Here is a 15,509-nt window from a genome sequence, read left to right on the forward strand (position 1 = left end):
GGATTGGACCAAATGGGATTGGACCAAGTGGGAATAGCCCTGGAAATGGACCCATCAATATACCAAATTTTCAAGAAATTTGGACCCATCGATATACCAAAAGTCAAAGGTTTTGGCCGAAATTGAGAAAATGTTGAAAAACGGACACATTAATAAACCAAAATTGTTTAGAAAAGGGGTCATTGATATACCAAAAGGCCAAAATTGCTACCCATGTTTGTGGCACGTATGATCATTTGTACTGCCCAGCAAACACAAAACGTTTTCGACATCATTCGCAAAAAGTTATAAAAGGTTGTCAGAAAACGTCGAAAATGTCGGGTTATATAAAGGGTACATTAATGGTATAAAACGTTTTCATAACATTAAATAACATTTGTTGGTAATTTACTGCACAGCAAACACAAATGTTTTACAGAAAACGTTTAAATATCGGGTTATATAAAGGGTATAAAAACATTTTGAAAACCTGGTACAAATCATTCTAAACATAATGTTATTTTGGGGTTGAAAAAATATTTTTCAAAAAATGTTTGCCCAAAATATTTACAATAACGTTTTTAAAATGTTTTCACGACCTTTATATAACCCGACATTTAAATGTTATTAAAACGTTTTGTAAAAAACATTTTAAGAACATTTCTGTGTTTGCTGGGTGCAAATATTTTAACATGTTATTTAAGTGTTGACAAAATATTTGGCCAAAAATGTTTGCAAAAAATAGTTTACAATGACATTTCGAAAACATTTTTAAAATATTGTTGTAGTGTGTTTTCATACAAAACGTTTTGAAACGATTTCATGACCTTTATATAACCCGACATTTTAATGTTATTAAAACGTTTTTACCTAAACCAAAACCCAAAATATAACTTATTTAAAACGTTTTAAAAACAGTTTTGTGTTTGCTGGGTGATTACCCCCTGGCAATGGGTGATTTCACATGGGAAGCGGCATCAATACGCACTCCTGGGATGCGGGTCAATGTGATGTGCCCTTGTGCGCGGCAGTGCTCGCAGACGCATCACACGTCATGAGCGCCCTACACGTAAATAAATAAAATTAAAATAAATTTATTATGGATGCGGATCCGGCGAGAGGAAGCATGATACGGATATCGCTCTCATGTAGAGTCACCCAGTATAATCGTCATCAGGTTTTTAATTTTCTGTTCATTTTAAAACTAAACAGCCAAAGTTTTTAATGCCTATTGTTAAGTGTAATTATTCATTAAACAGTAAATAAATTGCATTTTATTTATAAGATGTGGATGACTGTTTACTTGGACCGTGCCTGAATGGGGGAACTTGTGAGGATTTAACATTTGATTACATGTGTACATGCCCACCTGGCTTTACCGGACGTAATTGTGAAATAAGTAAGTACATTAACGTATTTATAGGCCAACATACCCATTCGGCTGACATCATAGTAGTCTCACCAAAACGATATCGTCATATTATCAGAAAACTTCCACTCTTCATGACTTATTCCTCATCTGATATGACTTATTCAAGTACTATACATCCCTTTGCAGTTTCTACCAAAACAACCCCTACATAATGGTTACCAAGACAAGCAGAAATAAACAAGATACATTTTATTATAAATTTGATGTGGAAAATATTAAAGTCCTGGACATTTTGTTCCAAAGTTAAGGACTTGGAAGACCCAGTAATTTGAAGATGGGGATGTTATTTCGTGCATATTCATCTACTCTCTATAGGTACCGACGAATGTCAAAGTGATCCATGTGTAAACGGAAATTGCACTGATGGGGATGCGATGTATACCTGTGATTGCTTCCCCGGATGGACTGGAGTCAACTGTGAAATTGGTAAGTATAATAATACCCAACTCACTCAGACTCATCCCACATACGCGCATGTGCGCATATACGACCGCTGTCATGTGCGGACCTTTGACCGAGTAGACTTTGGACTCATGGGCTGAATACGACACCGCACTCTGCGCATGACAACCACTTCGGCATACACCTCTTACCTAAACAACTTTTATAGGAATCTCTCTCGCATTGTCTTATGCCCTGCTAGGATGAAGCATAATAGGCCACCTCCTTCTTCATTATTTACTTAAATATGAGATAAATATTATCAAACATTGAAGATTACCATAATTATGATCAAGCGTGTGTAATGTCTTGTGTGAGCAGATTGATGTTTACATCCGTGACGTCATTTTTGTCTAGTGTACTGAAAAATGACGAACATTTGCACTTTTCTTTTTATTACTGTCATAATTGTGAAGTGCTAACTAGCGGGAAATGTTAATGTTAGGGAAATTTTTTCCCTGGTGACCCCATGTTGACATAAATGGCTAAATTCGCTGTCCTAGTGCACGTTAGTAACCACTGCTCCAAGCCTGGGCTCATACACCTGTTCCGAATTTTGATATGCCATAGGCTTTGTGTTGTGATCATTTCGATCAATGGTTCGTAACAAAGAAAGCGTGATCCAGTTGGCCTAGCAACGGTCATATTCTAACGTGCACTACAAATTTGACCTACGAATGATTACAAGCCGATCAGCGAAATGTACGTGCGCGTATGTCATCTGCGCATACAGTATTTCTTTGCACCGCTCAGAAGGCTGGTTTAAATAATAATGAAATATACAGTATATTATTGAATGATTATTGCCTTCTTTCTTTTATCAGATATCGACGAATGTGCCTCCGCACCATGTGAGAATAACGGAGTATGTCGGGATGCTGTTAATATGTACACGTGTTTTTGTCTGCCAGGGTTCACAGGATTACGTTGCGAAATTAGTAAGTAAATGCTGCAACATATTTCAGAATTTTATAGTGAAAATCATGTGATAATAAATGACGTAATTTTATTTTAATGGTAATTTTAATGCGTCAATTATCCGACTGTCCAACAGACACAACACCTCTACAGAGAATAGTTAAATGTCGAATTATATAAAGGCTATTAACGTTTTAATAGCCAATATGTTATTTAAGGGTTGACAAAATATTTTGCTAAAATATTTGCCAAAAACTATTTACATTTTGACAACATTTTAAAAACCTTTCAGTGTTTTTCATATAAAACCTTTACACACAACATTTAAGTTTTGAATGGCACGATATGACTTTGAAAACCTTTCAATTTTTGTTTTTGTAAACTTTCTGCAATACCTTCTGACAGGTTTTTTCAGTGGTCCCAAAATGTTTTGCAAATTGTATTTGCAATGACCGCATTAAAGTCCTCAGCCATTGTAAATATAACTATAGCGTCAGAACTATTTATCGTATTCCCAATATTTTAACATAACGAAAGATGATTTATGTACGCGCAGTTTCATACTCTATTTGTCCCATTTCGTTCAGCATTAACAACACAGCATTGTTTTTAAGAAAATATACAGACGTTGAATTTACAGCGATCATTGGTTATTAAATTGTGGCATGTAAAACCCGCCATTATCTTAGCGTAGAATTCAAATCAAGACAATTTACTGCGAAAAATAGGGACTTGTCGATGTCACCTTCAAATTTACTCGATACGGAGACCACACTACTTGGTCAATTAAACAAGTGTGATATCAAATTTACCGTAATTAAAATTTCTTTCATCTATTGTTTTCAAATACAAAATACAATTTATAATAGTATTAAAGTAAAGGGCATATTTCAAAAGGGTGAGACTTTTTATGAAGTCTTTATGAGGTCATTGCAGAATATATACTGTGTATAAAGGCAAACTAACAGGGCCGGGTGTTGCTGTATTCACGAAAAGACATCCCGATTCCAGCACTCCGTGTATCCGCGAGTACTCATGCTCGTCGGCGAACTTTGAAAACACCCCCTTTTTAATCTCTTTTCGCGAACTTTTCAGGATAAAAACACCCCTATTTTTAGCGATTTCGTGACTTTTTTGCCCTCCTACAGTGCCCATTTTTCGCTAAAACTAATATACCCCCTTTTTAATGCAAACGCATAAATTCCGAACAAGTGTATGAAAAATGACCCCTTTTTATTGTATTTCGCGAAATGCGTTTCTTTATTTGCAAATACCCCCTAATTTCGCGAAATTTCAGACGAGCATGAGTACTCGCGGATACACGGAGTGCCGATCCCGAGAGAGACATCGTTTCACGGAAGTTGAAGGAAATAAATGAAACGGGTGCTTCATGAAGAAAATAAATAACAAACATAAATTAAAAATGTGCAGAAGGAAGATGCATCACAAGCAGTAAAAAGTAAAGTAATTCTGAGATTAGTTTACACTTTTTAACCCTAACTCTATACTATCTATCAAAGCAAAACCACTGCGCATGCCTGCATCCCACTTGATGCCATGGCGCAAACAGCCTAAGTCATAAATCCTCACGATTTCGATGGCCAGGCGAATGACCCGTGGCTACTGATGATTTTGTACTTGGCACCCGAGGAGTCCAAGTAACGTTTTTGTTCATCTTTTCTCCTTTTTCGTTCCTGTTTCCCCTTCCGAAAGCCAAAAATCACCTTTAGCGTCAGGGTTAAAATGGGTACTTTATAAACTAGCATTGTGATTGAATTGTATTGCAGTAATATAATCCAACACACAGACACATCAGTATATATTAACTTTGAATGAGGGAAGTATCATTATGTTAATGCCAATTATGATATTTCATTTTTTCTCTGTTATTCCTGCTCAGACATCGATGAATGTGCAAGTGATCCATGTGTGAATGGTCAATGTTTCGATCTCATCAATCAGTACACGTGCATCTGTAGCCCAGGGTGGACAGGCACTAACTGTGATATTGGTAAGTAGATAATGAAGATGAAGACATTGTACTTGCGTTGACCAGCGTCATCAAATTATTCTTGGTACTTGGTGGTTGTACTGGCCAACACTCCTGGCTGGAGTCAGACGCTTGATTTCTTGTCATACCGTAGTGGTCCTGTAGTGCTAATTTGAAGGCTTCTGGTTTTAAGATGTTTGTGATGGGTTCTGGCAATGAGTTCCAGTCAGATATCGTCTTAGGCACATATGAATTTTTATAGCAGTCTTTGCGGGTTTGTAATTTGGAGCAGGAATTATGATGTTGGTGCCGTGACAGACGCTGGACAGGCTGAAGGAGATTTCCGATGTGCAGGGATAGGTGACCTTGTTTTGCTTGCTGGAAAATGCATAAACGCCTGATTCTTCTTCTTGATGACAGCTCCTGAGTGAGAGGTCTTTAAGCATTTGTGTGACAAATCCTGGCTCCGTGTTTGAGTAATCGCCTACTATAAAACCCCGGTATAAAACGCGCAGCTCTTCTTTGCACGGATTCCAGCTGGTTGATGTTTTTGTTGGTATATTATTCTTAATAATTCAGTCAATATTCACACCAGTACTACTTGGCAAGAGGTGTGGCTGTATCAACCTCTATGATGTGACCAGCATTATTTCGAAAAATTCTCTGAAAAATTACAATACCATAATTATAATGCCAAACGAAGCATTGATTTGATCATCTTATTTGATCATATTGCAATATGCATATAGGAGTAAAATACTTCTCTTTAATACTTTGATATACAAATAACCCTCCTATTGTGGGGAGTTTGTTTATTAGATCAAAAATAATATTACATATGTCAGTTTAGAAGAATATTACAATATATAATACAAACTGTTTAAACATTCCCATGGGCCCTTATATCGAGGGTTGTGAACCAGAAAGCCTTAAAGCCTTAATGTACGATCTTCTTTCAGAATATACCTTTATCTTTTTCAAAACCGATTTTTTGGCATATTTGTAATACTTACACATGTTCCAACTTAAATCTCAGAGCAAACTGTCAAATTCGCCCTATTTGTAGTAAAACGGGATGATTTTCTGTTGGTCTGACATATTATCATAATTTTTAGATTATGATAATATGTAAAATTATGATAATATGTCGGAACGACTCGCAAATCGTAGGCTCCTACCAAGCCAGTTTGGTTACGCTCCCTCCACATGTGGAGGGAGCGTAACCAAACTGGCTGCATAGGAGACTAACTCTGAGGCCGCACTCGCCGTCCTCATCCAAATAGTGCGAGATATTTCGAGTGATAGAGGTGAAGTTTATGGTGTTGTTTCTTTTCAAATTCCCAATGTTTTTCGCGTCCAAATGTATCGGGAACTTTCATAATGATTGCAAATTATCATTTTGGAAGAAAAAAAGAAAATCTAAAATTTAAAAAGATCGTACATTAAGGCTTTAAATTAACTCACGATGCATTTCATCGCCAGTTATGGCTTTCTGGTTCTCAACCATCGATATGTTTAATATAGAAGTTGAGAATTAAAAAAACCCGGGATAATGAAATAATTGTTTATAATTAGTATATGGAATGTTCATTTTATTTTAACTTGTACAGATATAGACGAATGTTTGAGTAACCCATGTGTGAATGGTCAATGTCTAAATGGAGTTAATCGATATACATGTTTGTGTATTCCTGGATGGACAGGGGAAAATTGTGAAGTCAGTAAGTAACTTTCCTTTTTTTATTTGGTCCCTTTTAAATAGGGATAGGTTTACTTTGCTCGTAAGTCCTAATACTGATTTGTTTTCTTGAAATTGATATAATTTAAAATTATAATATGGAGCAAAACATTTTTACCAATCATGATTTGGTAGAACAGCGTGACCTAACTCCCTACACATGTTTCACCCTTGTAACCAATACAAACCATATTTTATTCAATCATTTTTGTTAATCATTAAAAACACCAAAATTAAAAAACTTTACATACCCCAGGACACTATAATGTCCTGCGACAACAGGCCATCAAGCAGATACGATGATCTACAAAGAAAACAAAATACATTATTATAAAGGAATACAACAAAAAAATCCACGCTAAATATTAAAATATGGATCCGCATTCCAATGGGTTCATTGCGCGCGTTCCAGATATGGTATAGCTGCTGGTAATGGCAATCTTACTCACCTCTTTAATCAGCAACTTGGGAAATTTGGCGCCAGCAAATTTAAAGGCGGAGCACGCAATCTCTCCACGGACCGCGTTGTCAGCACTGTAACATTTTGTGAATGATGTCGGACTGGAGGCGTTGGCATCGGAAACTTTGCGTTCATGGGCGGTTTGGATAATAAAAAGAGAATAAAGTATTTATATTATTTGTATGGGTGTCAAACTTATTAATACCAATTGTAACCTAAATGTTTATACACTTCAGATATCAACGAATGCGCAAGTAACCCGTGTAGAAGTGGGGGTACATGTGTTGATGGGCTCAACAGCTACACATGTATATGTGTATTGGGGTACACAGGATCCAATTGTGAAATAGGTAAGAACTACCAGCGAACTACCAGGGATTATTATACAAATATTGAGTACAAAGGTAAGAATATTTTCATGAGGTGAAATATGGACTGTTCCATTCAACGAATCTTTGCCTAGTTGAATAGAACAATTCATATTTCACCGAATGAAAAATTCTTTCCATTGAAGGAATAAAAACATTCAATATTTGTTTTATATAACGCATATAGAATTCCTATCTTCCACTTAATTTTATAAATCACCATGAAAACAAAATAAATTACAAAAATATTACAAACTGTATTTGCTTTAGAAGCAACACCCACGCCTATAATTGGCGAGTCGAGGTGGTCACCGTTCGCGATATAAACCCCAGTCTGTCAGCTTTGCCATGGCAGATGTGCGCCAGTGCAATGGAAAATGGACTATTGCACTGGCGCGGAGTGCAATAGTCTTTTTCTATAAATAACAAAGCAAAAATATTCAATAGTAATTGGCCAATCAAATGATAAGAATCTTTGTATGAGTTATAATACTAATTGAAGGATAAGTACTTTTGTAATACCGGAGTCATCCATATGTATGAATGGTTATGGAATCGATCTAGAGACCTGGCCCTCTGTCATCTTAAGCTATCTTAGAACTGTCCTCCAACATGGATGTCATTTCAATTGTTATACCGTTCCAGTTGATTTATTGCATACACTCTATACGGCCAATCGATTAATATGGGATTCCGAGGCGGAAGCAAGGAATATCACCAGGAAATGACACTCAAATTTCCAAGTCACATATAATTTTTTATTAAAATGACCCATTGACTCTGCCTTGGCAATACCAGTTCGAGCAAATACCTAGCAAACACGACGTTTTAAACATGTTATGTTATGATTTTGCCAAGACGTTTTAAAAATATAAAATGTTGCGTTTATATTGATGTCATGAAAACTTTTAAGACGTTTTGTATGAAAACACATTTTTAAAATGTTGTCAAAATGTTATTTTAAAATAATTTTTGTAAACATTTTTGCCAAAACTATGTTTTTAAATGTTATGAAAACGTTGTATACCCTTTATTTCCCCTTAACATAACCCAACATTTAAGCGTTATCTGGTAACCTTTTCTAACCTTTTGAGAATAATGTGGAAAACATTTTTTTTAAATCAAGAAACACGCACGAACATGACCGAAATATCTCGAATTGATAATTCCTTGCCAAAAAGGTTAAAATGTTTTGGACCAATTTGTCACCAAGAGGGCCAAAATGGACAAATTATTTAACTATTGTATATGATGTTTTTCTATATGAATAAACTACGTCACCACAAAATAGATTCAAATATGTTTCTTCCGGTACGAGTCATGTAGAGCATTACTCCTTATATTTAACATCCTTGGTACTACGAAGAAAGAACCACTGTCAATGCCTGTCAAAATTGTGCGTAATATGTCAAAATGTTTCCACGGAGCTCATTTACCTTTTCCATAGGCCATAAGATATCAAAATAAGTTTTCAGATAATTATATATTTTTTTTTTGTCATTGGCTGCAATATATTTGACCATTACGTTTGATAACTTTAACTTGTGCAGATATAAATGAGTGTCAAAGTAATCCATGCGTGAATGGTCAATGCCGTAATGAAATCAATCAATACACCTGTTCATGTATCGATGGATGGACGGGAATAAACTGTGATATCAGTAAGTAACGTCCTTTTGTTTTCTTCTGTTGGTGGTGATGTTGCTTGTCTTGTTATTGTTGTCGTGTTTCTTGTGTCGGGTGTGCGTTTGCTATTTGCTTAATATTGTTTGTTAAGGTTATTTTTTCTTTGGTTCTATCAGGGAAATTATTTTATCTCTATCTTATTCAAAGATTTAAAAAAAAGGAACCAAGGATCCCCCATTGTTGACACAAAGTTTCCCTAATTTTTCGCCTTAATATCATTTGATAAGGTTAATGTTAAAAGTGGTTTTAAATTTTGCTTTTTATTGATTTGTTTGTTTGTTTGTTTGTTTGTTTGTTTGTTTGTTTGTTAGCTTGTTTGATTGGTGTTTTCAGAATTAAGTAGCCTTGACAGTTTGTTTCATCTATCACAATAGATATCGATGAATGTGCGAGTGGACCTTGTCAAAATGGAGGTGCATGTTTTGACCAGGTCAATGGATATGTATGTCAATGTATAGCAGGATGGACTTACGATTACATAATTGATATTTTACTTGCCATTAACGTTTTAATGGATAAAATAGATAAAATTAAGAAAAAAACCATAAGATAGTGGGTTCCAAGAGCTATCCAATTAAAAAAAGAAAGTAGGCTTGTTCAGACGGTCGCAACTACAGTCAACGGTAACTACATTCGAAAGTAAACTTAACAGTAGTGCCCGTGTAAACAAGTAGCTACATGCAAGTTACTTCCGACGATTTTAGATGTAAGATATCTTACATGTAGCGAGCAACTTGAAGCTAATTGGGTTTAAATGTTTTGTTAATTGAGCCAGCCAACGCTTATAAAGGTGGCATATTCAAAACGCACGGCCATATATTGGTTTCTTTACTCCTGTTCCGAACATAAATACTTGTTGCATTGTTGTCGTGTTGTTATTGGTATTGGTTGTTTAAATTTTGTTTGTTTCTTAGCTTGTGTTTGAATGTTATTTCTATATTTAAGTAGCCATGACAAATATTTGATTCATTTATCGTAATAGACTTTGATGAATGTGCGAGTGGACCTTGTGTCAATGGTGCATGTGTTGACCAGATCAATGGATATATATGTCAATGTATAGCAGGATGGACGGGAATACGATGCGACATTAGTAAGTAATAAAGGATGCAATGATTACGAAGGTCCGTTTGAAAAATTAGTAACTAATCTAAACTTAACGATTACATAGTTCATATTTTACTTGGCATTAACGTTTTCATACATTTACCAATGGATAAAACTGGGACAAAAACGATGAAAAATAATGGGTTTCTAGAGCTATCCAATTAAACAAAACATGCATGTTGCGTGGGAAGCGCCCGGAGGAGGCGGTAGTGAAGGATCTGTATGGAAGACAGTCTATAATAAATGTTTACCAGCAGTAATTCCCCAATACTTTGACCATTAACTATCTTATTGGTCTTTTAATAAAGGCTGAATATTTGAGCTCCTGTTCATAACATAAAGACTTGTTGTGTTGTTGTTGTGTTGATTTTGTTTGTTTCTAAGCCTGTTTGATTGTTATTTCTAGAATTAAGTAGTTTTGACATAAATTTGCTTCATTTAACACAATAGATATCGATGAATGTGCAAGTGGACCTTGTCAAAATGGAGGTGCATGTTTTGACCAGGTCAATGGATATGTATGTCAATGTATAGCAGGATGGACGGGAACACAATGCGACATTAGTAAGTAATCTAGACTTACGATAACATAGTTGATATTTTGCTTGGCAATAAAGTTTTGATACATTTATCAATGGATAAAACTTGGACAAAACGATGAAAATAGTGGGTTCCTAGAGCTATCCAATGCGTGTTGCGTAGGAAGCGCCCAGAGAAGGCGGTAATGAAGGACATGTATGGAAGGCAATCTATAATGAAAGTTTACCAGCAGTAATTCCCCAATACTTTGACAATAAGCTATTATTTCGGTTTCGCTATTTATTTTTAATAAAGTCCGAATATGATATTTGAGCACCTGTTTTGTTTGAAAACTTTTTCAATATTCAAAATTCAATATTTATGGTAGTTTTTAAGAGGTATTGTTAGTACTTAAGAAGATATTCTAACTTGAAGCTCGTCGGGTTTCAATTTTTTTTTTATTTGGGCCACCAAACGCTTATAACGGGGGCATATTCAAAACACAAGGCCACATAGCTGATTCGGGGTCTGTTTTCTATACTCCTGTTCAGAACATAAATACTTGTTGTATTGTTGTTGTGTTGTTATTGGTATTGGTTATTGCTATTTTGTTTCTTTTTTAGCTTGTTTGATTGTTATTTCTAGAATTAAGTAGTTTTGACATAAATTTGCTTCATTTATCACAATAGATTTCGATGAATGTGCGAGTGGACCTTGTCAAAATGGAGGAGCATGTTTTGACCAGGTCAATGGATATGTATGTCAATGTATAGCAGGATGGACGGGAAGACATTGTGAAATTAGTAAGTAATATAGACTTACGAATTAGTAAGTAATCTAGACTGACGATAACATAGTTGATATTTTGCTTGGCAATAAAGTTTTGATACATTTTTCAATGGATAAAACTAGGACAAAACGATGAAAATAGTGGGTTCCTAGAGCTATCCAATGCGTGTTGCGTAGGAAGCGCCCAGAGAAGGCGGTAATGAAGGACATGTATGGAAGGCAATCTATAATGAAAGTTTACCAGCAGTAATTCCCCAATACTTTGACCAATAGGCTATTATTTGGGTATTTCAATAAAGTCCGAATATGATATTTGAGCACCTATTTTGTTTGAAAACTTTATAAATATTCAATGATTATTATAATCGTTAAATATTGTTAATGGTAGTTTTGAAGGGGTAGTGTTAGTACTTAAGAAGATATTCTAACTTGAAGCTCGTCGGGTTTCATTCTTTTTTAATTGGGCCACCCAACGCTTATAACGGGGCATATTCAAAATACAAGGTCACATAGCTGATTCGGGGTTTGTTTTCTATACTCCTGTTCAGAACATAAATACTTGTTGTATTGTTGTTGTAATTGGTATTGCTTATTGCTATTTTGTTTCTTTTTTAGCTTGTTTGATTGTTATTTCTAGAATCAAGTAGTTTTGACATAAATTTGCTTCATTTATCATTATAGATTTCGATGAATGTGCGAGTGGACCTTGTCAAAATGGAGGTGCATGTTTTGACCAGGTCAATGGATATGTATGTCAATGTATAGCAGGATGGACGGGAATACGATGCGAAATTAGTAAGTAATCTAGAATTACGATAACATAGTTGATATTTTGCTTGGCATTAACGTTAAGATGCGTGTTGCGTGGGAAGCCCCAACAGGAGGCGGTAGTGAAGGACCTGTATAGAAGGCATTCTCAAATGAAAGTTTGACCATCAACTGTTTAATATTTTGGTCTTTTAATAAAGTCTAAATATTTGCGCACCTATTTTGTTTGAAAACTTTAACAATTATTCTAATCATTAAATATTGTTGACCAGGGGCTATTTTAACGTGTCTCACCGTCACGTTCGGGCAATGAGATAAAAGTGTTGATGAAGTAGAGTGCGTTTCAAAAACAAAAAATTGACATTTTTACCTGAATGTGACCGTAAGAAAGGCTCTACCATTGTCTACTACTAAAGCATATCTACACAGATTGTTAATTGTCACTGCACGAATATTTTATCGCGACACGTACGTGACGGTGAGGCACGTTAAAATAGCCCCTGTTGTTGACGGTACTTTTTAAGGAATAGTGTTAGTACTTACAAAGATATCCTAACTTGAAGCTCATTGAGTTGCAATTGTTTTAAATTGGGCCTCGCAATACTTATAACGATGGCGAATTCAAAACACAAGGTCATATAGTTGATTGTTTTCTTTACTCCGGTTCATAGCATAAATACTTGTTGTATTGTTGTTGTGTATATTGCTATTAGTTATTGCAATTTTGTTTGTTTCTTAGCTTGTTTAATTGTTATTTCTAGGATTAAGTATGCCTTGACAAAATTTGCTTCATTTAACACAATAGATATCGATGAATGTGCGAGTGGACCGTGTCAAAATGGAGGTGCTTGTTTTGACCAGGTCAATGGATATGTATGTCAATGTATAGCAGGATGGACGGGAAGACATTGTGAAATTAGTAAGTAATATAGACTAACGAATTAGTAAGTAATCTAGACTGACGATAACATAGTTGATATTTTATTTGGCATTAACGTTTTGATACATTACCAATGGATAAAACTTGGACAAAACGATGAAAATAGTGGGTTTCTAGAGCTATCCAATGCGTGTTGCGTAGGAAACGCCAGGAGGAGGCGGTAATGAAGGACATGTATGGAAGGCAGTCTATAATGAAAGTTTACCAGTAGTAATTCCCCCAATATTGTTTGATTGTTATTTCTAGAATTAAGTAGTTTTGACATAAATTTGCTTCATTTAACACAATAGATATCGATGAATGTGCGAGTGGACCTTGTCAAAATGGAGGTGCATGTTTTGACCAGGTCAATGGATATGTATGTCAATGTATAGCAGGATGGACTGGAACACATTGTGAAATTAGTAAGTAATCTAGACTTACGATAACATAGTTGATATTTTGCTTGGCAATAACGTTAAGATGCGTGTTGCGTGGGAAGCCCCAACAGGAGGCGGTAGTGAAGGACCTGTATAGAAGGCAGTCTAAAATGAAAGTTTACCAGTATTCCCCAATACTTTGACCATCAACTGTTTAATATTTTGGTCTTTTAATAAAGTCTAAATATTTGAGCACCTATTTTGTTTGAAAACTTTAACAATTATTCTAATCATTAGATATTGTTGACGGTACTTTTTAAGGAATAGTGTTAGTACTTACAAAGATATCCTAACTAGAAGCTCGTTGAGTTTCAATTGTTTGAAATTGGGCCACGCAATACTTATAACGATGGCGAATTCAAAACACTAGGTCATGTAGTTGATTGTTTTCTTTACTCCTAACATAAATACTTCTTGTATTGTTGTTGTGTGTATTGCTATTAGTTATTGCAATTTTGCTTGTTTGTTAGCTTGTTTAATTGTTATTTCTAGAATTAAATATGCCTTGACAAAAATTTGCTTCATTTATCACAATAGATATCGATGAATGTGCGAGTGGACCGTGTCAAAATGGAGGTGCATGTTTTGACCAGGTCAATGGATATGTATGTCAATGTATAGCAGGATGGACGGGAACACATTGTGAAATTAGTAAGTAATCTAGACTTGCGATAACAGCTGATATTTTACTTGGCATTAACATTCTGATACATTTATCAATGGATACAACTAGGACAAAACTAGAGCTATTCAATGCGTGTTGCGTGGGAAACGCCCGGAGGAGGCCGTAGTGAAAGACGTGTATGGAAGGCAGTCTACTCTATAATGAAAGTTTACCTAATTCCCCAATACTAACAACTTTGACTATTAACTATTAGTTTGGGCTTTTAATAAAGTCTGAATAGTTGAGCACCTATTTTTTTTAAAACTATAACAATATTCAACGATTATTATAATCGTTAAATATTTTTAACAGTACTTTTTAAGGAGTAGTGTTAGTACTTAAGACGATATCCTAACTTGAGGCTCATTGGGTTTCAATTTTTTGAAATTGGGCCACGCAACGCTTATAAAGGGGACAAATTCAAAACACATGGCCACATAGTTGATTCGGGTTTTGTTTTCTTTACTCCTGTTCAGAACATAATATACTTGGTTGTTCTGTTGTTATTGGTATAGGTCATTGTTATTTTGTTTGTTTCTTAGCTTGTTTGATTGTTATTTGCTTCATTTATCACAATAGATTTCGATGAATGTGCGAGTGGACCTTGTCAAAATGGAGGTGCATGTTTTGACCAGATCAACGGATATGTATGTCAATGTATAGCAGGATGGACGGGAACACATTGTGAAATTAGTAAGTAATCTAAACTTACGATTGCATAGTTGAAATTTTGCTTAGCATTAATGTTTTGATACTTTTAGCAATGAATAAAACTTGGACAAAAACGATAAAAATAGTGGGTTCCTAGAGCTATCCAAATTAACAAAAGATGAGTGTTGGGTGGGAAGCGCCAGGAGGAGGCTGTAGTGAAGGACGTGTGTGGAAGGCAGTTTATAATGAAAGTTTACTAGTAGTAATTTCCTATTATTTTGACCATTGACTATTACTTTGGTCTTTTAATAAAGTCTGAATATTTGAACACCTATTTTGTTTGGAAACTTTAACATACAATGTTCAACAATTATTATAATCGTTAAATATTGTTAACCGTACGTTTTAAGGAATAGCATTTGTACTTCCGAAGATGCTCATTTGGGTTTCTTTTTTTTTAATTGGGCCACGCAATGCTTATAAAGGTAGTAAATTCAAAACGCAAGGCGGCATAGTTGATTGTTTTCTTTAGGGGCTGTGCAATATTTATGAACCCGGGGTCAAATTACCAAATGACCCACTAAAACTCGCGGTCCATCCTCCTCGGCCCGCCAATATTCACTTGCTCTCCCTTCTCGGC

At 35.3% G+C, this 15,509-nt stretch overlaps 1 protein-coding gene across 8 annotated transcripts in view; it reads left to right on the forward strand.

The window, feature by feature from the left end:
- The window catches only part of LOC140137534 (uncharacterized), an 87,657-nt gene that overhangs the window by 25,210 nt on the left and 46,938 nt on the right, over window positions 1-15,509 (forward strand). For 5 of the 8 annotated variants that reach the window (XM_072159283.1, XM_072159358.1, XM_072159433.1 and 2 more), the window contains exons 6-21: window positions 1,265-1,378; window positions 1,727-1,837; window positions 2,677-2,790; window positions 4,671-4,781; window positions 6,371-6,481; window positions 7,195-7,308; window positions 8,877-8,987; window positions 9,387-9,442; window positions 10,048-10,105; window positions 10,570-10,683; window positions 11,328-11,441; window positions 12,109-12,222; window positions 13,001-13,114; window positions 13,426-13,539; window positions 14,092-14,205; window positions 14,798-14,911. In XM_072159283.1, the coding sequence (XP_072015384.1) occupies window positions 1,265-1,378; window positions 1,727-1,837; window positions 2,677-2,790; window positions 4,671-4,781; window positions 6,371-6,481; window positions 7,195-7,308; window positions 8,877-8,987; window positions 9,387-9,442; window positions 10,048-10,105; window positions 10,570-10,683; window positions 11,328-11,441; window positions 12,109-12,222; window positions 13,001-13,114; window positions 13,426-13,539; window positions 14,092-14,205; window positions 14,798-14,911 (1,698 nt within the window). The remainder of the gene's footprint in view (window positions 1-1,264; window positions 1,379-1,726; window positions 1,838-2,676; window positions 2,791-4,670; window positions 4,782-6,370; window positions 6,482-7,194; window positions 7,309-8,876; window positions 8,988-9,386; window positions 9,443-10,047; window positions 10,106-10,569; window positions 10,684-11,327; window positions 11,442-12,108; window positions 12,223-13,000; window positions 13,115-13,425; window positions 13,540-14,091; window positions 14,206-14,797; window positions 14,912-15,509) is intronic. The other 3 variants (XM_072159660.1, XM_072159584.1, XM_072159807.1) reach the window with 3 other exon arrangements.

The sequence above is a fragment of the Amphiura filiformis genome, chromosome 1 (genome assembly GCF_039555335.1).
Source record: "Amphiura filiformis chromosome 1, Afil_fr2py, whole genome shotgun sequence".
Classification (NCBI taxonomy): domain Eukaryota; kingdom Metazoa; phylum Echinodermata; class Ophiuroidea; order Amphilepidida; family Amphiuridae; genus Amphiura; species Amphiura filiformis.